Below are 24586 nucleotides of genomic sequence, written 5' to 3'. Positions count from 1 at the left end.
CCCACAAGTGACCTAAGGTTAAGGCAGGAAAGTGTAGAAGAGCCAGCAACCCTGGGGTTCCACTTGACTTGTGCTGTATTTGCACCCCCTTTTAAACAGTGCACTTCCCAGCCTGGGTCCCTCCCATCAGCATCAAACTGCACACCCACTCCACTCCAAACAATGCAATACATCTCCTGTCTCTTAGTAACCTCTTGGTAATTCCCCTCCATGCTTACTTTCCCTTCACACATGACCCAGGACACATATAGGAAGTAGAGAGAGGGGCTGGTCCAGCGTGAGCTAGCTATGGATGTGGGTACAGCAAAGCAAACTTATCATCTGAGTGAGCTTTTAGGGGGAAGCTCCTGTTCACTATTTTATGCCTAGCTATAATTGGATGTGCATGTATGATTAAAACTGAATGCGTTGTGAGAAACGACACGTACGATAACGCTTTACATAACCCAAAGCTGTCAGTCAAAGCAGAGAGCCACCCACACTGCACCCTTAGAAACCAGCTCCTCCTCTTCCTCCTCATTCTTGTCCTCCTCCTCCTCTCAGACCTCATAAAAGAAGTTTGAGACAGTAACCGCTGCCCTCGGCATTCTAGCTCCCTTGTGGTGTACTTTGTACTGCCTCTTTAAATACAACTTCTTCCTATTTTACCCTGCGCATGCTCTTTTAATATGTCTGAATAAGACACTAAGAGACCCAGACACACCTGGCCCAGTCTAAACAAAACCACTGGCAACAAAGTGATACAACTTAACTCCTAGGATAACCAATAGCTCTCTAACTGATGTTAGGGCCCACCCAACAGAGGGCAGTCATGCCTGGCTCTGGTGAGGTCACAGACCCTGGAGGAGAACCTACAGCCACCACTTTACTAAGCCAGCATAATCCCCAGCTACATTCTAAATATTTGTCCTAGTACCCACAGATAGGCGTAGTCCTGCAGTCCTGTAGCGTGTTTTTTGTTTATAATGCCTGCACAGGTTTGGACCAGGAATATAAACTTAGTAATCTCCTGCAGCTAGTTGATCAAATTAGCATGAGGTTCATATTTATCTAACTATTAAAGATACAAGCCAAATAAAAGCGCTCAACCACGTGAAGAATTCAGCTCCACTTCAGACCCTGTTTCTAATCACATGACCAGAGTCAACAGGCAAGCCATTCTAAGCCTGCACTAAACATCTGTTTAAAAAGAAATGTTTTATTTTATACTTAAGAGTTCATCACTTTTAAAAAATTATTTTTCAAATTATAACCACACTTAGTAAATATATAAACATGTTATATACATCACTTATACACACATGGTTATATAAGTATTTTACAGTTAGTGGCTTGTGTGTGTGTACATGCATCTGCACTCATGTGCCTATGTGTGTCACCTAACCTGGAGGCCAGTGGTCCATTAGGCTTGATGGCACACATATTTACCCACTGAGCCATCTTAGGGGCCCTATGTATAATAAATTATTGCAGGATGTGTATAAAGAATCCTGAAAATGTAAAGATGAAACCATGTTTCTACCTATTTCACAGAGGGAGGATATAAAGTTGGGGTGTCTTTCTGGTTTGCTTTTTAAGTATATACTCACACAGAGATGGGTGACCTAAACATCTCATTGAAAGGTAAACTCTTTAAAACAATAGCTTGCCAACCTGCATTTCTCAGCCCAGTATTTAGCTTCAAGGTAGGTGTTTCAGGTGAAATCATTCCACAACAAGCCTTGCTCCCTTGGCACCTAGAACTGAAAACAGAACAAGAGGTTCCAAGACTTCTGTGAGCTCCTCCTGATCTTTGACCCCAAGGTCAACCATCTGAGGCCAGAATGGCGAGGCTGGAGCAGGCTTGTACCATGAGTGCTAAGCTAATGTCTCCAAAGTGCAGGGGCTGAATAAAGGAAACACCCAGTGACCTCATCAGGACCCAAGCACCCAGGTGGGGTGTACCGGTGCCCTGAGACAGTGGTGCCGTCAACCTTTGCTACATTGAGAGGACATATTATATCCTCCAAGATCAGAAGTGGGCTCCAGTCCTTGCCACTGGGACAAATCCAGAGCTATCATTTTGTTGTCGTGGCTGCCTTCCAGCAACATCTCCGTTTGAAGAGCTTGAGGTCTCCATGACCTTGAGAGGTGGCTTGTGGGGAACACTTGGTTGAGAGCATTTGGTGACAGTGGTCCCACATTCAGTCTTCTTAACAGAACGTGGGAAGAGTGCGTTCTAGCTAACAAACTTCCGACAGCTCACTCCTCACTGCAGTCGAGAGGAGACAACTCTTCCTGTCTAAGGACATGCTGTAGTGACCATGCTGATCCAGGCCAAGGCTGGGGATTGAGTGTCCCTCCATGTAGAAAATAACAAATGAGCCTGACTGAGCTGCCCTCAAAAGGACTCCCAAATGAAACCCTGAAGGCTAGAAAAAACTTCTGTAAATATCCCCTTAGCCACGATCTCAGTCTGGAATTGAACAGCTTACCACGGCTGATCTGTTTTCAGTACTGATATGTAATATCCAAAAGCAGGCTGTTTTATAAAGAAAAGAAGCTTATATAACCCACAGACTTGGAGGTCGAAAGTCCAAGATCAGGTGGCCCATGGTTTATGGCTTTGGTTTATGGCTTTGGTTTAGGCCTTCGCTGGTTTTACTACTTTGCTAATGGGTCCTAGCAGCAGCTTAGATATGGCCACAGTGGGACTTTTTTTTTTTTCTTTTTTTAATCATAGAAATAGGTACGTGCTGTAAAGCTTTGGCTTTCTTTTTCTTTCCTTTTCCATCCCCATCCCCCCTTTAGAGAGCTGTTAAACATTTACTTCCACTCTGTTGGAGTCATTACCATAAGGGAGTAGAGCTAGTTCCTTGTGCCCCTGCCAGGCACTGCAGACACCACACTCCACAGCACAGAGGAGGGCCGCATGCCAGTTGAGCCCTGTCCTCCATCCCCCTGGCTCAGTGAAAATCCGCTGTCTTGTATGTGCCTGTGGGGCCTCCCAGCACAGGTCGGCCAGCTCTGCAGCTCCATGGCTAGTGGCCAAGCTCCTGCAGGCAGAGCACTTAGGCTCTGACAGGCTCTGGCTGGAGGCCTGTAAAACTGACACCTGAAGGAAGGTTAGGGGCTTAAACCAAATGCCATCCTGCAGGCCCCTGCCCCACGGAGGGCTCAGGCAAGAGCGCTGTCCTCTGGGGAAAGTAATTGTGCCTGCTGGATAGAGGTTTCTGGAAACTTGAAAGGGTTAGATTCTTGGCCCTCCTACCCAAATGGTTCACATCGCAGGGTCAGGGCCATGCCCTGACTGGCTTATTTGAACACAGAGATGCCTGTCAGGGCCCGGATTCGAGTCTGTGACTCTGGACACTAGGACGTAGGTGTAATTTAAAATAATTTACCCAGGACTGTAGGAGATGGAAATTTCCCGAGCTGCCTTAGGAACCCTAAGGCTTTCAGAGTTTGTCTTAAATGGGAGATGAACTGTCCTAAGCCCACTACTTTTCCTTTTTCAGGTGTCCAGGTCCAGCATCAGTCACAAGCCATCTTCCTCCATTGCCGTTGTCATTGTCACTGCTCTCCACTCATAAGCACCACACCCAGCTGATGCTCAATGTCTCATTGCCTCTTTGCCCTATTCTCATTACAATTGTCTAGGGATTTAAAAGCCTAGTAATTGTAGTGTAACCAAAATACTAGGTTCTTAGCAGAGGTCAGAAAACCTTTTCTGCAAAGAGCCAGATGGTAAACAGTTTCAGCTTATGGGCTTTTTTTTTTTTTTTTTTTGTAGAGTCGTGGTAGCTTCCTGGGACTTTCTTTCCTCTTCCCTCTCCCTTTAGCTCACAGGCTGTGCCAGAGCTGGCCAGGAACCAGCGGTGAGGGTGACCGGGAGCTCACATGGTAGACAAAGGCTATTGAAGGCATGGGTTAGTGATCTCTGGTGGTCACGATCCCGCTAGACACAGGGTCAGGTGTGCTTTGTGAGTTACAGTGTGACTTGTCCCTCAGAGTTCCATGCATTGGGAGCTTGGTCATCCAAGTGGTGACCTTGGGAGGTGCTTGGCACCTTTTAAGAGGTGGGGCAAGGGGGAGGTCCTTAGATCACCGAAGCTGCTTGGGATACGGGTAGAGGGCATGGGACACATTGGTTAGTTCTGGAGTTAGGCTCCTAAGAGAAACAGCTGTGGCCTTTTACCTCCCCCTCCCACCCCACCCTGTCTTTACTTCTCTCCTTGGATGTGCTTCTGCCATGATGTCATCCAATACATCTCACCAAATCTCTCACCAAAACCATAATTCATGGCCCACCTGATCTTAGACTTTCGGCCTCCAAATCTATGAGTTATATAAGCTTCTTCTTCTTCTTCTTCTTCTTCTTCTTCTTCTTCTTCTTCTTCTTCTTCTTCTTCTTCTTCTTCTTCTTCTATTATAAAGTAGCCTGCTTCGGATATTACATTGCAGAACTGAAAACAGATCAGTTGTGGTAAGCTGTTCAATTCCAGACTAAGATCGTGGCTAAGGCGGTATTTACAGAAGCTTTTCTAGTCTCCAGCATTTCATCTGGGGCTTCTTTTGAGGGCAGCTCCATCAGGCCTCATTTGTTAGTTCCTATAAGCCTTGGTCTGGGAACAGTTAGTGCTGTTTTTCCGTGTTAGCTTTAAGAAGTCAACAGGAGACAACAAAGCCCCAAACCACACAGTCCTCAGCAAGCTTGGAAAAGACCTAACTAAAGGGTAGGTTGTAAGCAGAGAACCAGGCAGGGCTTACAGTGCCCCTGGGCTTGTCTTGTTTGAAGATGCGCGCCAGTCTGACATGGCTAGAGGGACAATTCGGGAGTAGCAACCCATGGGGAAAACCTTTGCTCTAGCCTTTATATGTTTAGAAGGACATTAGAAAAATTCAGGGAACACTGCCAGCCACACTACAATAGAGCTTTCCTGCTGGCGAGAATATTCCAGAAGCAGACCGGTGGAGCTTGGACTTTGATCATTCATAACTTGTGCCCTGTTCTTTCCCAGGCTCTGTAAGGTGACGCTGTGAGGGTGACCATGAGCTCATGCTGTAGGCAAGGGCCATCAAAGGCATGATTCTTATCACATTGAGAGTTGTAAATGTCTTGTGAGGAGGAGCAGTGGGGCCAGGCATACACCTCAGACAGCTGTGAGGATTAAAGAAGAGAAGGCATGTTAGTGCCAAGCATGACTCCTGTGACCGTGGGGCAGTCACAGCTTGTGCAGTCAAGGTGGGGCGCTGACAGCCACACCCACCCATGAATATGAATCTCCAGTCTCCTGCTTTCTTCTCTGTGTCACCTAGGATCAAAGACCCTGTTGGAGCCAGGCGATGGTGGCGCGCGCGTCTTTAATCCCAGCACTTGGGAGGGAGAGGCAGGTGGATCGCTGTGAGTTTGAGGCCAGCCTGGTCTACAAAGCAAGTCCAGGATGGTCAAGGCTACACAGAGAAATCTTGTCTTGGGGGAGAAAAAGGACCCTGTTGGTGTGACTAACTTTGATTTTCTCAGGGATGAAAAGTCTCAGTCCCTTACCTCAGACATGGAAGATCATCATAGACATGGAAGATTACCTCAGACACGGAGGATCACCTCAGATATGGAGGGGTCACCTCAGACATGGAGGATCACCTCAGACATGGAGGATCACCTCAGACATGGAGGGGTCACCTCAGACATGGAGAATCACCTCAGACATGGAGGGGTCACCTCAGACATGGAGGATTACCTCAGACATGGAGGGGTCACCTCAGACATGGAGGATCACCTCAGATATGGAGGATCATCTCAGACATGGAGGATCATCTCAGACATGGAGGGGTCACCTCAGACATAGAGGGGTCACCTCAGACATAGAGGATCACCTCAGACATGGAGGATCATCTCAGACATGGAGGATTACCTCAGACATGGAGGATCACCTCAGACATGGAGGATCACCTCAGACATAGAGGATCACCTCAGACATAGAGGATCATCTCAGGCATGGAGGATTACCTCAGACATAGAGGATCACCTCAGACATGGAGGATTACCTCAGACATAGAGGATCACCTCAAATATGAAGGATTACCTCAGGCATGGAGGATCACCTCAGACATGGAGGATCACCTCAGACGTAGAGGATCATCTTAGATATGGAAGATGACCTTAAATATAGAGGATTACCTCAGGCATGGAGGATCACCTTAAATATGAAGAATCACCTCAGGTGTGCCATTCACCTTAGATGTGGTCTCACCTTGGACACAGATATATATATTAGCTTGATCACTGTAACAAATACATGAGGCAATCAGCTTATAAAGAGAAAAGGCTTATTTGGGGTCATAGTTTTGAAGGTTTCAGTTCATGATTGATTATCACCATTGTGTTTTGGCCTATAGCAAGGGCAAACTGAACATTGTGCCAGCATTTGGGAAATGGTTGCCTTCATGACTGATGTGAACGGAAGATTAAGAGGCAGGTGTCCCACAGTTCCTTTAAGGACATTTCTCTACAGACCTAAAACCTCCTCCTAGGCCCCCACCCCTTCAAGGTTTCACCACTTGCCAACATCACCACCTTGGTGACCTATTCTTTAACATATGGGTGCTTGAGGCCCTTCCAATTCCAAATTATAGCAGGGTTTCACCTTGAGTATTGGGGATCACCTTGGACATGGCAACCACTTCAGATCCAGGGATCAACCATCTCAGACATGGGACATTTTTTTATTTTGAGACAGGGTTTCTCTGTGTAGCCTTGACTGTCCTGGACTCACTTTGTAGTCCAGGCTGGCCTCGAACTCACAGCGATCCACCTGCCTCTGCCTCCCGAGTGCTGGGATTAAAGGCATGCGCCACCACCACCCGGCTTAGACATGGAACATTTTATAGGTTGAATGTCATATGTTTCCCACTGGCTCAGGTGTTTGAGCGCTCAGCCCTTGGCTGTTGGTGCCAATTTTGGAGACTGTAAAACCTCTGAGGATACCAGACACATACATGGTGTACTGATACACGTCCAGACAAAATACCCAAATGCAAAACATAAATAAATAATTTAATATAAAAATAACTGAAACAGGCACTGCCTCAGACATTGAGTGCTATCTCAGACATGGGGGTGCTCAAGAGATAGGGAGTAGTATTTCATAGGTAGTGCATTACCCTGGGCACAGTTGTTTTGTTGGTAGGCTGTCACCCTGTGGGCTCCTTCAGAGCCACGGGGCTTTGAGTGGCCCCCAAACCCTAGAAAGTGTCTCAAACCTCCAGAGGCCAGAAAACTTTGAGTCACAACTCAGTTCTCAAGTTCCTGAGGCACAGGCTTGATCTACAGCACAAACCTCCAGAGCTGTCATCCACATAACTGCCCATCCCCCACCAAAAGAAACAGTGCTTATCTCTGCCAAGCCATTGGCTTTTCTTTTAATGTCCTTACGACCAGGAAGGTTGATGTTTTAATCTTTTCTTACATGGCATGACAACACAGAGTTGCTTTAGCGGGGGAAGAGGCTTCTTTTCAAACTGTGTCTTCGGGGCTGGGGTGATGGCTCAGCAGTTAAGTGCACTTCCTGCTCTTGCAGAAGACTCAGGTTTTGGTTCCCAGCACCGATATGGCAGCTAGCTCACAACAATCTATAGAAGTGGCTCACACACAGGAATTCTTCAGTGTAGCTTAGCTGGCTGAGTAGAACAGCAGCTCAGCATGGGATATAGAACAAGACACTGTCTTTAAAGAAGAAGAAGAAGAAGAAGAAGAAGAAGAAGAAGAAGAAGAAGAAGAAGAAGAAGAAGAAGAAGAAGGAGAAGAAGAAGAAGAAGAAGAAGAAGAAGAAGAAGAAGAAGGAGAAGAAGAAGAAGAAGAAGAAGAAGAAGAAGAAGAAGAAGAAGAAGAAGAAGAAGAAGGACGACTAAGGTAGTGCAGTTTTTGCATTTCTCTCCAAATTCAGGAATATTTGTGGATTATATGAAAGTTTCCTGTAACAAGAACGTAGAATGCAACTGAGTGAGAAGCCGAAGACAAATTAGTTTCCAAAGAGTCCCACGGTATGGAGTTTCCAAAGGAATTGATTTCTGTGTCTTTCTGGAAGATTTACTGGTGGAAATAGAAAGGGCTAAATTTAGGGAGGGACTGTGACATTACATTGGAGGCCGAATGTGGAGCAAGACAAGGAAAAGCTGACCAAGAACAAGACTCTGCCAGGTGGATGGGCTGTGTACTCTTGTTTCCAGAACAATGCTGCCACCATTGACGTCAATGTAACTGAGGAAACAAAAGGCTCTTTGGGTGTGTGCAGGGTGCAGCTTGGCCCAGCTCTGCTCTGTGTTTGTGTGCGTTGGGGAGTGTGGTGAGGTGTCAATGTCAGAGGAACCAGAGGTGCTGCCCTGCCCCCTGCAGTGTGAGTCAACATCTGGTTTCCTAAGGCTCCATTGGGGAAAAGGCTGCTGAGATGAACTTAGCATCTGGCCCCATCTGCATCTGAGGAATTGTATGTCAGTCCTGCCAGGCAGAGAGAAAGAAGTGGCTCCCACACAGGAATTCTTCAACGTGGGTTAGCTGGCTGTGTGGACCAGCAGCCCAGTTTATTCACAGGCTTCTGTTTATAATGGTTACTTCCTCGCTATCCCTAGATCCTAAGATGGAGTCGGTGGAGGGATTAGTGGGCTGCTGCTAAGGCTCAGCTCCTGGGCAATGCCAAGGGGCCTTTTCAGCCTTCAAAGACAAGACAACCTCGCCCCTCCCTCTCCCCAGCACCTTGCACTTTCTGAGCCTTTAAGTTGTTCTATGTCAGACAGGGACGTCTTGGGCTTCAAGCCAGTCCCAGAGAAAGTTCTACTCCCTTCTTTGACCCTTTGGACAGGAGCCCGAATACTTAATATGCTTCCAGACAGTGAGTGCTCTGGAAAGAACAAGTAGCCTCGGCCAAGGTGCCACAGGGGCAGGGCTGTCCTAAACCTGGGGAGTTCCCTACCCTGCATAGTGAGTGTCTGTAGTTTCTACCTTGGAAAAGCTCAGCTTTCCCAGCCATCCTCTCGTGCCCCGCCTCCGCCTCCATAGAGCCTGTAAGATTAGACAACCACACCGCCCCGTTTGGTTAAGCTTCCCTTTAGAACGCCAGTCTTTTCTCGATATGCTATTGAGGGCAGGAAGAAACCACTTCTTTCCTTTGTATCTATCTCTGCACAGCAATCATGACCTTATTTCCTGAATCAACGCTTGCAACACGGCTTCAAAAAACAAAAGCGTGGAAGCGAAGTGCTCTGGCCCCATCTGGGAGATCGTCAGCCCAGGGCATGAGGCTGTCCTGGGTGGGTGTGCAGCAAAAGATCAGAGGGGCCCGCCCTGTCCGTCCTCCGGCGCCTCGCTATGAATGAATGAGAGAGGAAATGAATGAACCGGGTTGGGTGAGCTAAGGGTGTCTGCAGAGAGCCTTCTCGGTCCTGCGGGTTGCCGAGGCCGGTCAGGTCGCCGCAGGTAGTAGGCTTGGGGCCTGGGACACCGCAGGTCGCGAGTGGCGCAGCGGCCAAGCACCAGTCCCCCCACGCCACAGTGGTACGCGCCACTCCGCGCTGCGCGAGCAGGCCACCGCCGTGCCAGGTGAATGGAAGTCCCGCGGGCCGGAAGTGGACGAACCTACTCGCCAGGGCGCGGGGGGGCGCAAGAGTGCGCAGCTTCTTCATTGAGGAACCGGGGCGGCGAACATGGAGTTCCATGTGCGTCTTATGTAAAGAGAGCGACGGGAGTCTCCACCAATTGACGCGCTGCACTTTCAGGCTCCGCCCCTCCGGTATGCAAATGAGGCATCGCCGCGACCAATGGCTCGCGCAGGGGCGGGCACAGCGCGCGCGGTCACGTTTTCCACTATGTGACAGCGGAGGGCTACCCGGCGGCGGCGACGCGACAGGGACTAGCGGCTCCGGGCGGCTGCGGCGCAGGCCGAGCGCACCACCGAGTGACGGGCCGAGCAAGGGACGGACGCGCGGGCAGACGCGGCGGAACGGTGAGTGGCGCGGCGGTGGGCGGTGGCGCGGGGCGGTGGCGCGAACCGGGACGATCGTGGTCGGCTTACGTAACCGGCGGTTCGAACAGCTGGAGCTGGGGTCCTGCGCCAGGAGTAGCCACTGTGCGAAAGGCTGCAATTCGGCAGAATGCAGATGGGACCGCGCGCTGACCCTCTTCCAGGCACACACTGATGCCCCTATTTCGCAGGTTTAGGCACTGAGGTCCAGGAGATGACACAGTTGTCCGAGGGCGCAGAGCCATTTAGTGGTCACCACACTAGACTGTGGTTCTTTAAATTATTTTCTTTAATAAACCGCTCCCCGCAGGCCGCCATGGTGATGTCCAAGGGGGCCAGGGTCAGTGCAAATTGTCCATAGGATACTGAAGGTCCCCTGAGGAGCTGGCTCTTCGCTATGAGTCCAGAGAGTCAAGTCTGGCTCTGGGGAAGGACCACTGATAAGTCTCTGACCCCCAGTGGTAGGGGAAGGGTTAAACAGAGACGGAGAAAGCCCCCAATACCAAGCCACGCCTGTCCGTCCATCCGTCCGTGTCCCCCGCCCCAGGTTAGGGAGACCACCTTGTCCACCCACTCTGTTCTCCGTGACATCCTCCGTGCCAGAATTCCCTGTCTCCAGATGGACTGGGCGTGGGGGAGGAGGGTCCACTCTGAGTTGGAGCAGTCACGTCATCCTTTGGGACATACCTTGGCTGCCAAGCGCAGACATGGACCGAGAGGTGGGTGGTGGCCTGCTTCTTCTGCAAGAACTCTGGTTGCCAGGGTTTCTGTGTAACGAACGTATACACAAGGAACCAGTTTGGAAAGCTGATTCATACAGAGCAAGGGAGCCAGAAGGCTCCCTGGAAATCCTCCAGGGTAACCCCTAGCTCGAGGAGGCACAGATGCAGGCTGGCAGGCTGTGCCACTGTAAAACCAGGCCTGGCCGTCTCAGGATGTTTCTTCCCCCTTGATTCACTTGGCTTACCAGAGGTGCAGCCCTGAAGAGGACATGTCTACTCTACCTCACTCTATGGTATCTAGGTTGGGTTTGTCTGATAAGAGAAACAGAGTCTGCCTGAAGGCTTGAGTTGAGAAATCGGGTTTTCAAATACAATGAGAGTCATTTTTTTTTTTTTTGGTACGTTCTTAGAATCTAATGAAGCCAGGAACTCCTTTATTTTAGTGGCATCTGTACAGTGTGCCAGCACAGAATGGCACTGTGGGTGGTTGCAGTTATCTGTCACTGTCATCTTGGTGTGATTCATTGGTGCGTAACTGATGGAGCACAGGCTCTCTGTGGAGGCTGAGCAGCGGGGGAGCCCTGCATCAGCTAGCTGGCAGTTACTGGGTACCTCAGTTTACCCTGGCTGGGCCTCAGTTTCTTCTGAGACAGTCTCTGAGATCTGGTTCAGTTCAAGTTTGGAGTTCTGTGTCTGTGTACTTTTTCCTCAGGCATCTGCCCAAGCGGTGAGAAAGTTCTGAATCCCTGCCTGGTGTCACATAATATCACTGTGTGAGACATATCCTGCTTAAAGGAAGTAGGGAAGGTTCCTGTTATTTATACAGTTTCTCTCAAACGCCGAACCTTCTAGAAAACTCTGGAAGGTGGGTGTGGGGGCCTATTACAGTGCTGTAATTTCATCCAATCTCAATGGACCTTCAGCTCCAGCTCTGGGTAGTTGATGAATGAATGGTAGGGACTGATCATGGGAGGCAGAGGAAACTGCATTGGCTAGAAACACATAACCTACAGCCCTGTGGAGCTCTCTTCACCCAACCCTGTGGGAAGAAGCTGCCTCCTCAGAGAACAGGCTGGCCTGTTCCCAAGCCGGGGTATGTCCCTTTGGGCACCCGACCCTCATGTGAAGTCTTTTGCTCATGGAATAGTATCATGACTGGTTGCTGTAGTCACCTCAAGAGTCTAGAGCAAGGTAGATAGATGCATGGAGAGAGGCCACACAATTGACTTGTTGAAAAATTTAGTTATTTTTGTGTGTATGTGTATCCTGTGTGCGCCCGTGTGCGTGCATGCGTGGGTGCGCGTGCATGCGTGTGACTGTGCCTGTGTGTGTGTGTCTGTGTTCAGAGGACAAGTTGAAGGAGTCAGTTCTAGGGCTCAAAAGCAGGTGGCTAGTCGCATCAGCAAGTGCCTTTATCCTCTGAACCATCTCACCAGCCCTCACATAATTATCTTGGCGCAGCGGGCCTGTTCACTGCAACACCTGGTCAGATAGGATCCGCTCAAGTCCCCAAGGGCAAAGGTCTGGGTTTCCTAGACCCCACCAGCATTTGAGCAGCCCTTCCCTACCTCACCCACCACCAGGGGCTGCCATTAGGTACCTGATTAGTCTGCAGCTTGGTACCTCAACATAGGTAAGGACTGAAAAGTATGTGGGGGAGTCCTGGGGAGGCAGTGCCCCGCCCGCATGCCTCCTTCCCTTCCTTATTTGGACAGCCCTGGCCACATCTTCCTCCGTTACCCAACCGTAGTCACCATGGAGAGCATGGCTGTTTATTTAACAGGACAAACATTTTCTCCGGATTGCAGCAGGCAGGCCCCAGGGAGTTGGCTCCTACCAGGAAGTAGAAAACATGCTATAATAGTTGAGGTTGTAAAATATCATGGGGCTTGCAGCCTCAAGGTACAGGCTGACAGGTCCCTGTTATATAAAGTTGGACAGCAGTCAGTTAGCTGAGCTGTGTTTAGCCAGGCTCAGGCTGTTTGTGCGGCTGGTCAGAGGGTTCAGGGACACATACCAAGCTGGAATCTTCCGATGTATGTGTCTGTACTTTCCTCTGGAGGAAGTAGGTTTTTTACTAATTTTCCTTTCCCTTGGAAAATGTATTTATTTCCCTCTTAGGCAGGAAGCAGTGAGGGTGAGAGGCCCTTACGTTCCTGGTTGGCAGTGGGAGCTGTTTTCATTCCTGGTTCTTTTTGTCATTGTTGTCCACTGTTTTGTTTTTTTTAAACTATTTCCTATGGAAAGTGTAGCCCACTGCAAAAGCTGAGAGGGCAATTCTGTGAGCTCCCAGCAGCCAGCCTGGGGTACCCTCCTCCACCCCAGACTCATGATCTCATCACCCAGGGCACTTTCCTAATGTGCCTCTGTCTGGCTGAGGAGAGTGACCTGGTCAACAGCCGCAGCTTAACTCCTGACCTCAGGCTGGCTACTGTCCATGGGCGAGGCTAATGGATGGATAGGGGAAGGCGTGGGCTCGGGCCAGAACAGGCTCAGCCAAGTTCTCCTCATCCCTCCCAGACCCCTCCCTGAGACGGTACCCTCTTTTCCAGGGCCTCCTGCCCACCCATCAGAGCTGGGACAGAGTGCTGGACTATGAGAACAGGAGACAAAGTCTGCTTGGACCAGCAGCTGGTTCTGCCAACTTGGCAAATTGATGTTGGTCCATTAGAGCCACTCCCGCTAAGCAGTGCGTTTTTTTTCTGGAATAATGAGGTCTCGGGCGACTTAACTTAGTTTGTTGCCTTATATTTCTGCCATTGCTTTCTTGGCCCTCTTCAGGGGAAAAAAACAGTTTATATTCCTCTCCAAGGTAACCTGGTGGCAACAGTGACCCTGTTCACATAGGACCCCCCCTCCCCCCGGGATTGGAACTGCCAGGTACAAATTAGGAGTTCCAGGAACTGAGCCCAATACAGAACACTCTGGGAGCATGGGGGTGGGGGTGGGCGGGGCTGGATAGAATGGGGTGTGCATCTGTCATTTGCATGTAAGCTAGAGCTCCCCCATCCCACCCCAGTTACAGTACGATGACATGCCTGTCTGTTTCCCTATGGTCATTTAGCCCCAATATTGAAAGATGCTATTTTTCAGACATTTACTGAATTCCAGATAATTTGGGCCATTTAATTCTCCAAGTGTTGAGAGAGGAACTGCTTTTGTTCCCATCATAAAGGCGGGGAACCATGGCACAGAGGCCAGCTAAGGAACTCATTAAGATCACATAGCCAGTCGGGCATGGTGGTGCAAGCCTTTAATCCTAGCACTTGGGAAGCAGAGGCAGGCGGATCGCTGTGAGTTCAAGGCCAGCGAAAAAACAAAAACAAAAACAAACAAACAAACAAATAAATAAAAATAAAAAATAAATAAATCACATAGCCAAGAAGTAGTGGAGTACAGCAGAAAGTGTGGCCCTTGGGGACTGCTTACTAGGTGCCCTGCCACGGCTACTGCCTGCCCCCCATCATAACCTAAGGCAAAAGAAATGGGCTGCTCATCTGCCCGTGTAGATGAGATGGGTGTGGTCTAGAGGATTCGGGGTCGAGAGGGAACAAATCCTGAGGGCTTTAGGAGGACTGTGTGGCCATGCTGAGGCCTGGAGTCTAACCCAGGGGAGCTCAAGTGACAAGTCAGCAAGTGCGCTGTGCACCTAGAGCTGCCTGCACCTCACTCCTAGCCCTGACTCAAGTCCTGGCCTGGCACTCCTTTATGCCTGCTATGAATTTTTTTTATATTCTGTGTGTTCTAGTTCCTTGTTGGTCGTCCGTGTTCTAGAAGTCAAGGCCCTGGGAGAGCAAGATACGGCCTGTACTCTGGTCTGCTAGAAGGCCACCCTAGGGATCACTGGCAGGTGGTGCCTGCATGTGTGCCCCTGTGGCTTCTCCTGGGCTACTCCTATAGCACTTTCATAGTGGGTGCACAGAACTCTGTGTGACGTAGTCCCAGCCTATGCTAGCCTGCTCCTTCCAGCGGGTACACAGTCCTCTGTGGTGCATGCTAGGCCCTCCTCCTCCTGGCAGGTGCACAGGGTCCCGTGATGCAGAGTCCCAGGCATGTGCCTTCCATAGTATGTGCTGTACCCTAGGAGTCCAGCAGGAAACTCTTGCTCTCATACAGCTTGCTCTCTGGAGGGAAATGGAAATGCCATCCTGACACACACACACCCTCCTAAGGAAGAGGGTGATGGAGTTCTCTGTGGATCTGAGGAGAGTGCTGTGGGCCAGAGGGAGTAGCAGTACAAAGTCTTTGGAGTGAGACTATACACACAGGCTAGACCAAGGGGTTGGGTAGATAGAGGAGATGCCAGGGACAGCTAGACCTCAAAGAGCCTTCAGTTCCTTTTTAAAATGAAGTCTGTCCCTCTGAGTAAGGGTCCCATCTCAGGCTTACTAATTCACCAGAGTCACTTCTCCTCCTGTGTTGACTGCGGTGGGGCACGGTGGAGGCAGTAGCCCGGTTTGGGAGTTGAGGGTGGCATCAGTCCAGAATGACCACATTCTACAGGTATCATACAGAGACACCCCTCCCCCTCCCCCACCTCTCCTCCTCCCCCCATCTCTCCCCACACCTCCCCCCTCCCCCACGCCTCTCCCCCTCCCCCACACCTCTCCCCCTTCCTCCCACATCTCCCCCTCACATCTCCCCCTCCCCCCACACCTCTCCTCCTCCCCTACACCTCTCTCCCCTCCCCCACACCTCTCCCCCTCCCCCACACCTCTCCCCCTTCCCCCCACATCTCCCCCTCACATCTCCCCCTCCCCCCACACCTCTCCTCCTCCCCTACACCTCTCTCCCCTCCCCCACGCCTCTCCCCCTCCCCCACGCCTCTCCCCCTCCCCCACACCTCTCCCCCTTCCCCCCACATCTCCCCCTCACATCTCCCCCTCCCCCCATACCTCTCCCCCTCCCCTACACCTCTCTCCCCTCCCCCACACCTCTCCTCCTCCCTCACCCCCTCCCCCCACCTCTCCCCCTTCCCCCCACATCTCCCCCTCACATCTCCCCCTCCCCCCACACCTCTCCCCCTCCCCCACCCCCTCCTCCTCACATCTCCCCCTCCCCCCACACCTCTCCCCTCCCCCACACCTCTCCCCTCCCCCACACCTCTCCCCCTTCCCCCCACATCTCCCCCTCACATCTCCCCCTCCCCCACACCTCTCCCCCCCTCTCCCACGCCTCTCCCCCCCACACCTCTCCCCCTTCCCCCCACATCTCCCCCTCCCCCCACACCTCTCCCCCTCCCCCCACACCTCTCCCCCTCCCCTACACCTCTCTCCCCTCCCCCACACCTCTCCCCCTCCCCCACACCTCTCCCCTCCCCCACACCTCTCCCCCTTCCCCCCACATCTCCCCCTCACATCTCCCCCTCCCCCCACACCTCTCCCCCTCCCCCCACACCTCTCCCCCTCCCCCACACCTCTCTCCCCTCCCCCACACCTCTCCCCCTCCCCCACACCTCTCCCCTCCCCCTCACATCTCCCCCTCCCCCACACCTCTCCCCCTCCCCCACACCTCTCTCCCCTCCCCCACACCTCTCCCCCTCCCCCACACCTCTTCCCCTCCCCCACACCTCTCCCCTCCCCCTCACATCTCCCCCTCCCCCTACACCTCTCTCCCCTCCCCCACACCTCTCCCCTCCCCCACACCTCTCCCCCTTCCCCCCACATCTCCCCCTCACATCTCCCCCTCCCCCACACCTCTCCCCCCCTCTCCCACACCTCTCCCCCCTCACACCTCTCCCCCTTCCCCCCACATCTCCCCCTCCCCCCACACCTCTCCCCCTCCCCCCACACCTCTCCCCCTCCCCTACACCTCTCTCCCCTCCCCCACACCTCTCCCCCTCCCCCACACCTCTCCCCTCCCCCACACCTCTCCCCCTTCCCCCCACATCTCCCCCTCACATCTCCCCCTCCCCCCACACCTCTCCCCCTCCCCCCACACCTCTCCCCCTCCCCCACACCTCTCTCCCCTCCCCCACACCTCTCCCCTCCCCCTCACCTCTCCCCCTCCCCCCACACCTCTCCCCCTCCCCCACACCTCTCTCCCCTCCCCCACACCTCTCCCCCTCCCCCACACCTCTCCCCCTCCCCCACACCTCTCCCCCTCCTCCACACCTCCCACCCATGGCACTGCTCGAGTTCTGTTGTTCCACAGACTCTAAGCGTCTTGTGTGTGGGCTTACGCATTTCTGTGTCTCCGTTCCTAGAAAGGAAAGGTCACACGCTCCTTCCAGAATGCCTCTGTGCTGACATTCCCAGGTTTCCAAGGCCATCTGTCCTTCGTCACCGTGCAGTGGGCAAAATGACTTCTTCCTTGTGCTGCTTGTCTGAATGTCTGTCCATCCGTTCCTGTCTCTCTGTGGGAAGCTCTGCTCCGTGATGCCTATGCTTTGGCACACTCTCCAGAAGTCTCCTCCTTTCTCTCTTCCCTTGACTCGGGCACAACTTCCAAACTGCTAAACAAAACAAAACAAAAGGCCAGAACTTGCACATTTTGTTCTGACTTCAGCTGGGACAATTCCTGCCTTTAGGTTTCCTGTGACTTCGGGTGCTGACAAACTCCATCTGTAACACAGCAAGCAAGTCCCTGTCTGAAGTGGCCTCACTTCCCTACATACCTCTTCCTTACAGAACTGGGTGTAAACAGTGTCTCCTGGTGCCCCTACCCTGCACCCTCCTTCCTGCTTTGCAGGTCACATGTCGCTTTTCCTCTTCATACCTATATCCCTTTGTTTGCTCCTGAAAGCGTAACTTCTACTGGGGTTGCTAGACTTCCAGTACATGAGTTTGCTGGTACCCAGGTGTCTACAGATTGGCAGCTTCAAACCTGTCTATCTTAGGGCTCTGAGGCTTTTCTGGAGGACTATTTTCCCTGGGTGAAAATGGCCATTTTCTTCCTGGTCTCTACTCCTCCCAGGTAATGTCCCCTTTCCCTTCTTAGACAAGTGTGATGTGCACACCTATAATCTCTGTAGCCCCAGCATATGGAAAGCTGAGGCAGGAGGATTACAAGTTCAAGACCAGGCTGATCTACATAGAAAGACTTTACTTTACTAAAACCAGCAGCAGCAGCAACAAATGACTTTCTCAAGCATCCCCCGACCCCACAGATTATCTCTCCCTTCTTGACTGAGCTGTTGGTCCTGATGCAGTGTTTTTGTCTTGGCATATGGCATTGTCTCGGGTTTAGTTGCTTGCTTCATCACACCTATCTACTGTAGAAGGTTTGTGCACGAGGAGAAAGAAGTAGGTGCCGTCGAGCCCTGGGTTGGTTTTCCCTAGAAGCTAATGGTGGTGCTTCTTTGTTGGAGCTTTCTTGAAAACGCCACTTTGGTTTTTGTCTGTAAATTTTGCCTGTAAATGACAAGGTCTCATCCTTCAGCCGTTCTGAGGAAGCAGCTTGGCTGCCTTCCGTCTGGCTAGCTTCTGTGTGGCCCCATCCCCCTGGAGTCAACCCTACAGTGCACCCTGTGCAGACCTGGTGAGGTGCTGGGTGAAGAAAGATCAGGTTGGGCCTTAGGATGCCATCACCAGGATATTGGCAGCATGTAACCCACTTTGTTTCCTACCTATATGGCCACTCCCTTGGTGTGGCCCTGTAGGGGGCCTCCAGCTGTTCTGTGCCACCTTTTGTCCTGTAGCATCTTCCCAGTGGTCACACTCTTGGCTTGTCCCATTGTGGCAAGGAAGAGAGAGGAGGATCTGTGGTGCTGCCCATCTTCCTTGGGGCCTGGGGCAGCTGGGCAGGGCGTGAGACCCCGGTGCCATCCCTGGTGCACCACTGCTCCCGTCCCTGCTTCACCTAGATACGCCTTTGCTTGGTGGCAAACAGTTGGGACCCTGTGAGGTTTCCTTGGTCATTTCACGTGAATTATGGGAGGAACAGCGTGGGAGGGGACTCTAGGAGCAGTCCTGTTCTTGTTCCACCCTGGGAAGGGTGAGCACGCGCTGCAGGCAGGCAGTGCCGTGCTGGGCCAAGTCAGCACAGAGAGACCTCTAAGCACAGGACCCCACCTGGGTCAGGCTAGTGTGGGGCTGCCTGGTACCCGATCTTATGCAGCCCTGGGTGAGTGTCTTACACACCAGCTCATCTGCATGCTTCTTGTGTGGTCTGAGCCTTCCGTTGGCAGCTTGTGTTTTCCTGATGTCAAGGAAGACTTTGGGGACACTGTGCCTCCGAGGGACTTCTCCAGTGAACCTGTGCTGCCACTTGGCCTCCCAGCAAGTCCTTTGTTTTCTGGCTTCCTCATGTGCTTGGCAGAGTAGAGGTCAGGAGGAGAGAGCGCTCAGGCATTTCTTCCTCAGCCTGTGGTGGTCTGGATTTCCTTAGCTCTTCCTTACCATCTTGGGTGGTGGTAACCGCCTCTCCCGGGCCCAGCACCAAGCCCTTAATTGCTTTTAGCTATTTGCATAAACATGATGTGACCTGTCTCAGCTTAAGTGACATCTGCTTCCTGCCAGGGTCCTTCTGGGAATGGTATCCCTGCCCCCCTTTTTCTCCCAGTGACATACAACAGCCCCCCCATCCTTGAGCTGTGACCTCCCATATGCCCACCCACTCTGTAAGTCTGTGACCCTTCAGGGGGTTCAGTTTTCTCTGGAAGCCTTGTTAGTGGTGGGGTTTTAGCCCCTTCTACCCACCTATCCCTAAGCACATGAGTTGAAGCTTCTACCTAGTGTGGCCATGGGGTCCTGCCAAATAAACCAAGTCCCACGTCTGTGATGCTCAGGCAGGTCAGTGGCCCTGACTGTTCAGGGTAAGCTTGAATCTCCACCCCACCAGCCACCTTATGCCAATGGTAGCTACCTGCAGTGCTGGAGCCCCTAGCATCTACGTGGAGCATGCCACGGCATCCCTGCTGGAGCATGCCACGGCATCCCTGCTGGAGCATGCCACGACATCCCTGCTGGAGCAGCCTCATGAGGCTTAGTCACCCCTCACACTTAGCATTACATCTCCAGGAGGCCTGGCTGCCTTCAGCTTCTCTGTAGCATACACCATGCTGTGATGGACTTGTTTCTGGACCCTGCTGCTTAACGTCACCTGGGGAGATAGTAGGACGAAGATTCTTAGGGCCTGCTTAGCACTTAGCGTGGCTATATCTCCCCATTATGTGAGTGGCTGACTGCTGACAAGGCTGCCAGCACCTCTGTAGGAGCTGAGACTCTCAGGCCAGCTGTCTTGCTGATCCAGGGCCAGTAGGAGTCCAGGAATGAGGAACACGAACACAGGAGTGGGTGACAGCTGTGCTGTTAACACTGGGGAATCGAACTCAGGGCCTCACGCATCCTAGGTGAAAGCTTTACTGCCGAGCTGCATCCCCAGCCTCGCTGTACTGGTGCCCTTTAACGTCTGCCCGCAATCTCCTCCTTCACCAGCTTCATTCCAGAGCCCGACATGAATGGATACGTGGACTTCTCCCGCAGTCCCGCCAGCCCCACCAAGGAGCCGGGGGAGCCTCAGCCCACCCAGGCTGTCCTCCAGGAAGACGTGGACATGGGCAGTGGTTCTAGTGGAAATGAAACCAATGAAAACTGCTCCATGGGTCGGGACTCTCAGGGCAGCGACTGCGATGACAGTGGGAAAGAGCTGCGGATGCTAGTGGAATCTTCCAACACCCACCCGAGGTAGGTTCCGCCTCAGGCCAGGTCCTCGCACACAGGACACCTGTGGCTTCCTCCGTATTTTCCTCTTGCCCATCCTCAAGCAGCAAGTGCCAGGATTGCAGCATGGCTTAATTCTGTAGATAGTATTTATTGGAGTCCGTCCTTCAGAGTAAATGACATCACAGTCTTCTTTGTGTCTTTGTGTCTGCTGCCACTTAACAGATAGCCCCATAAGGTCTTAGAGGTGGCCGCTCACACACGTACAAGGCAGGTCACAGAAAACCCATCATTCCTTTTGTCGTTTCCATCTCTCCACGCTCAACTCTCCTAATATCTGCAGATCTTACGTCCCAGTTTTAACATTTTAAATTTAAAAAAAAATTCTAATTTTAATGTGTGTGGGTCTTTTGCCTATGTGAGTTATCTGTGCACCATTTGCATGCTTGGTGACCATAGAGGACGGAAGAGGGCTTCAGATCCCCTGGAACTGGAGTTACAGAAAAGTCTCTGGTGTGACAGTCCTAGTCTGTTTTCACCAGTTGGGTGGAGAAAGAGGCATATAAGGATCTGACGTGTCTGCTCTTTTAGCCCTGACGCCTTCAGACTGATGATGACAGAGCCGGAACACAACCCCTCCATGAGTGGCTGCAGGTGAGACCCAACACAGCTCCCACCTCATGCTCTCTCAGGGAGGTAGGACCCAGCTCCTACCTCACGCTCTTTCGCCACGTTGCAGGACTTCCTCTGGGGCTAGCTTTGGAAGTAATGTGGCCCTCTTAAGCTCTGATAACTCTGTTGGTCTGAGCAGCCTGTTAGTGTGAATGGTGGCATCTGCCTTTTGCACAGCCACTTGTCCTGTGCTCCTCTGAGCTCTGGTGGCTCTTGGGTACCTGGCGTCCTCCCAGCAGCCTCGCCTCGGTCCTGTGTCTTCAACAGAAACTTCCTCACTCTTTGGCAACAAATTATCTGTGTGTCCACAGACGTTTCCTTATCGCCTTCCGGGCAGAGTCCACTCTCCCAGGCATGTGGGACTGGGACGTTGAAGTCTCAGGGACCTGACCTATCATCACGCATTGGATACCTTCTCCTTGACACAAGCCACTGGTATCAGCAGTCCCTTGCTGTCATACCTGTCTTCCTCTGCTTACTAGCTTCTCCTTCCTAAGTCCCCTCTCCCCTCTTCTGTCCTCATGACCCATGCTCATGTCTCCGGGGGGCTGTATTGTTGTCCTTCATACTGTCCTTGTCCCTCTGCATGGGGTAAGGAAGGAGGCAGCCAGTGGCAAAGCCTGCATCACTATGCCATGGGTTGACCAACAGCCTTCCTAAATGAGGCCCAGCCTGACCCCAGAAGAAGGGTCTCGTTGGAAGGACTTCTCTGTGTGGGTGAGAGCAGGGATTCTTATCAGCTTGTGGTCTCCTGGAGAGAGGCATTTGGCCGTGTGTGTAGACCTCATTAGTGACCACAACTGAGAAGGTGCTGCCTGTGTGAGGGAGGCCAGAGAGCCTGGTCCCTGCCCCTAGCCACTCTTTTCAATAGGCTCACATTTGATTGCCTCTTTTTTTTTTTTTTTTTTAAATTCCACAGTAGCGAGCAGTCTGCCAAAGCTGACGCACACAAAGAACTGATAAGGACACTGAGGGAGCTGAAGGTCCACCTCCCTGCGGACAAGAAGGCCAAGGGGAAGGCCAGCACGCTGGCGACCTTGAAGTACGCCTTGCGGAGCGTGAAGCAGGTGAAGGGTACGTGCACCTCCTATGTCTGTTCAAACCCCCAAAGCCAAGTTTTTGGTTTTTTTGCACGCGCGTGTGTATGAGAGAGAGACAGACAGACATGGTGGGTGGCGTGCATGTGTGTGAAAGTCAGAGGACTTGTGGAGTGGGTTACCTTGTTCCATCTTACGTAGGTTCCAGAGGTTGAACTCGGTCTCCAAACTTGTGCAGCAAGAGCCCTTGCCATCTTGCCAGCCCCAAAACATGTTTTAAATGTCCCAAACTACAGCTTTAATAGTCTCCCCTTCCTAAGATCCATCCCTGAAATGGCAGAAGGATTTCAGGTGTGCACCACCATATCTGGTTTTGTGTGGTGTTGGGAATTTAACTTAAGGCTTTGTGCATGCGAGGCAAGCACTCTACCAACTAAGGTAAAACCCAGGCACAGTATGTATGTATGTATGTATGTATGTATGTATGTTAATTGTGTGCACTTGAGTATATGTATATGCACCAAATGTTTGCAGTGCCATCAGATGCCAGAAGAGTGCACAAAATCCTTCTGGAACTGGAGCTAACAAGCAGTTATGAGCCATCATATGGGTGATGAGAATTGAACCCTGGTCCTTTTTTCGAAACAGGGTTTCTCTGTGTAGCCTTGGCTGTCCTAGACTCATTTTGTAGACCAGGCTGGCCTCGAACTCACAGAGATCCTCCTGCCTCTGCCTCCTGAGTGCTGGGATTAAAGGCGTGCACCACCACCCGACTGAACCCTGGTCCCCTTAGCCCCTGTGCCATCTCTCCAGCCTCCTCCCCCGGACACTTCTTAATTCATGACTTCACTCCGGTGATTCATCCCCTGTTTGTTTAAAAATATTTACCAACAAAACATTTTCTGCCCTGGTGGTTATTTCAACCAAGAAGGAAAGAGACAGGGCATAGCAACTGTCAATCACTCAGGTTCTGTCACAGGTCAGCCCTCACCATTGTGCGTACACAGTCAGGGGCAACTCTGCGCACCAAGGGTTCGTGCTCTTGGGGCCTTCAAAATGCCTGATGCCGACTGTGTTTGGAGTTTGAGAAGACAGAATATGGCAGAGCATTTTAACTGTCCCATGAGGTAGAAGACTGAAGCTTCTAAATAAGAACTTGGAAAAAGAGCTATGGTGCTTTCCTGTCTAAGGGGCCAGTGGGTGTCTGGCAGCCCCAGCAGACTCAGCCCTCCCTCAGTTGCTCCTGCCCAGGATCTGCACAGATCAGCTTCCCTCATCTCCTGGCTCTAGGGCAGGTGCTGTTGCCCTTGACTCCCAGACAAGCAGGGAACATTGTACCCAAGCAGAAAGCAAGGTGGCCCATCCCTAAAGTCCAGGCCTCAGTCCCCAGGGTAGGTCATTCCAGGATGGTCTAGCTGCAGGCATTGGCAGAAAGGCCCAGAAGTGTTCAGTCAGTTCCTGGGCACAGGGATGTAAGCTTTGAGAGTGCCTTACTGTGGAGAAAACACCTTCACACCTTAGAGGCCTAAGGGTTTCATCCCTTCTCTTTCCAGCCACTGATGGTGGGGGATGTCCCTAGCTGTGTGCATGGATTTGCAACAACCAGGTAGAGGCTAGCATCCCACTGAGGCATGGAAGGCAGGTGCCATGGGCAGGTGGTATGAAAACCACACCCCCCCTCCACCACTTCACCCAAGTGTGGCACCCGGGTGAACACCACCCCACTTCATGACTGCACCTTTGACAGTAGTCACACACATGTTCTGAGGTCAGAGTACTACAGGTTACATACACATATCAAAATAGACAAAGCCAAAAGGTTGTGATCTAGACAGTGTGGGCTTTGCTGTTAGTGTTCCTGGCCGCCTTGAAGTCACCAAACATGGCTTGTGTCCCATAGTGTAGGTATGAATTTGTACTTCAGATGGTCTTATATTTGGACAGCTTTTTGTCAGTAGTCTGCAGGTTGCTGGTATTGATCTTGGGTCCTTGGAGCCAGAGGTAGAAGTATTACTTGGCTGAGTGCTGGCCTCTGTACATGTTTGGGTGCTCTGTTCAGCCTGAAATCTCTGTGGGCTCCTCCCTAAGCTGCTGTCCTCTTTGGAAGATTGATGTGGTCTTTTTTTTTTTAAAGATTTATTTATTTATTATGTATACAAATCTCACTATAGATGGTTGTGAGCCAACATGTGGTTGCTGGGAATTGAACTCATGACCTTTGGAAGAACAGTCAGTGCTCTTAACCTCTGAGCCATCTCTCCAGCCCCGATTGATGTGGTCTTAACAGTGCTGTCTGCTAGCCAGTGCTGGGTAGGCTAAACGTGTTTGGATGCCTAGTGCTGTCAGGCCAGACTCCGCAGTGGAGGCCTTGACCCTGGAGCCTGTGCTTAAGGAAGACCCTGCTTTTCAGAGAGCGCAGCTGACTCTCCAGGGACTGTGGATTTACATGCTTCACGTTTGGCCTCTGAAGTAACTTCAGAACTTGGGAGTTCTGCCAAGTCAAGAACTTTCCTAAGCTTTCCAGCAGCGCGCATGCGCAGAAACCTCCCAGCCTGTGA

General features: G+C 51.7%; 1 protein-coding gene across 1 annotated transcript in view; it reads left to right on the top strand.

Moving 5' to 3' along the window:
- The first annotated feature begins 8587 nt into the window (after positions 1-8587).
- PER2 (period circadian regulator 2) overlaps positions 8588-24586 on the top strand; it is a 46020-nt gene continuing 30021 nt past the window's right edge. Inside the window, exons 1-4 of the mRNA XM_084778587.1 lie at positions 8588-9977; positions 20095-20343; positions 20911-20973; positions 21911-22065. Of these exons, the coding sequence (XP_084634713.1) occupies positions 20114-20343; positions 20911-20973; positions 21911-22065 (448 nt within the window). The 5' untranslated portion in view covers positions 8588-9977; positions 20095-20113. The remainder of the gene's footprint in view (positions 9978-20094; positions 20344-20910; positions 20974-21910; positions 22066-24586) is intronic.

Source organism: Acomys minous (genome assembly GCF_964271855.1).
Source record: "Acomys minous genome assembly, chromosome: 4".
Classification (NCBI taxonomy): domain Eukaryota; kingdom Metazoa; phylum Chordata; class Mammalia; order Rodentia; family Muridae; genus Acomys; species Acomys minous.
Note: the sequence above shows the minus strand (reverse complement) of the source record. Positions and strands in the feature narration are given on the sequence as shown.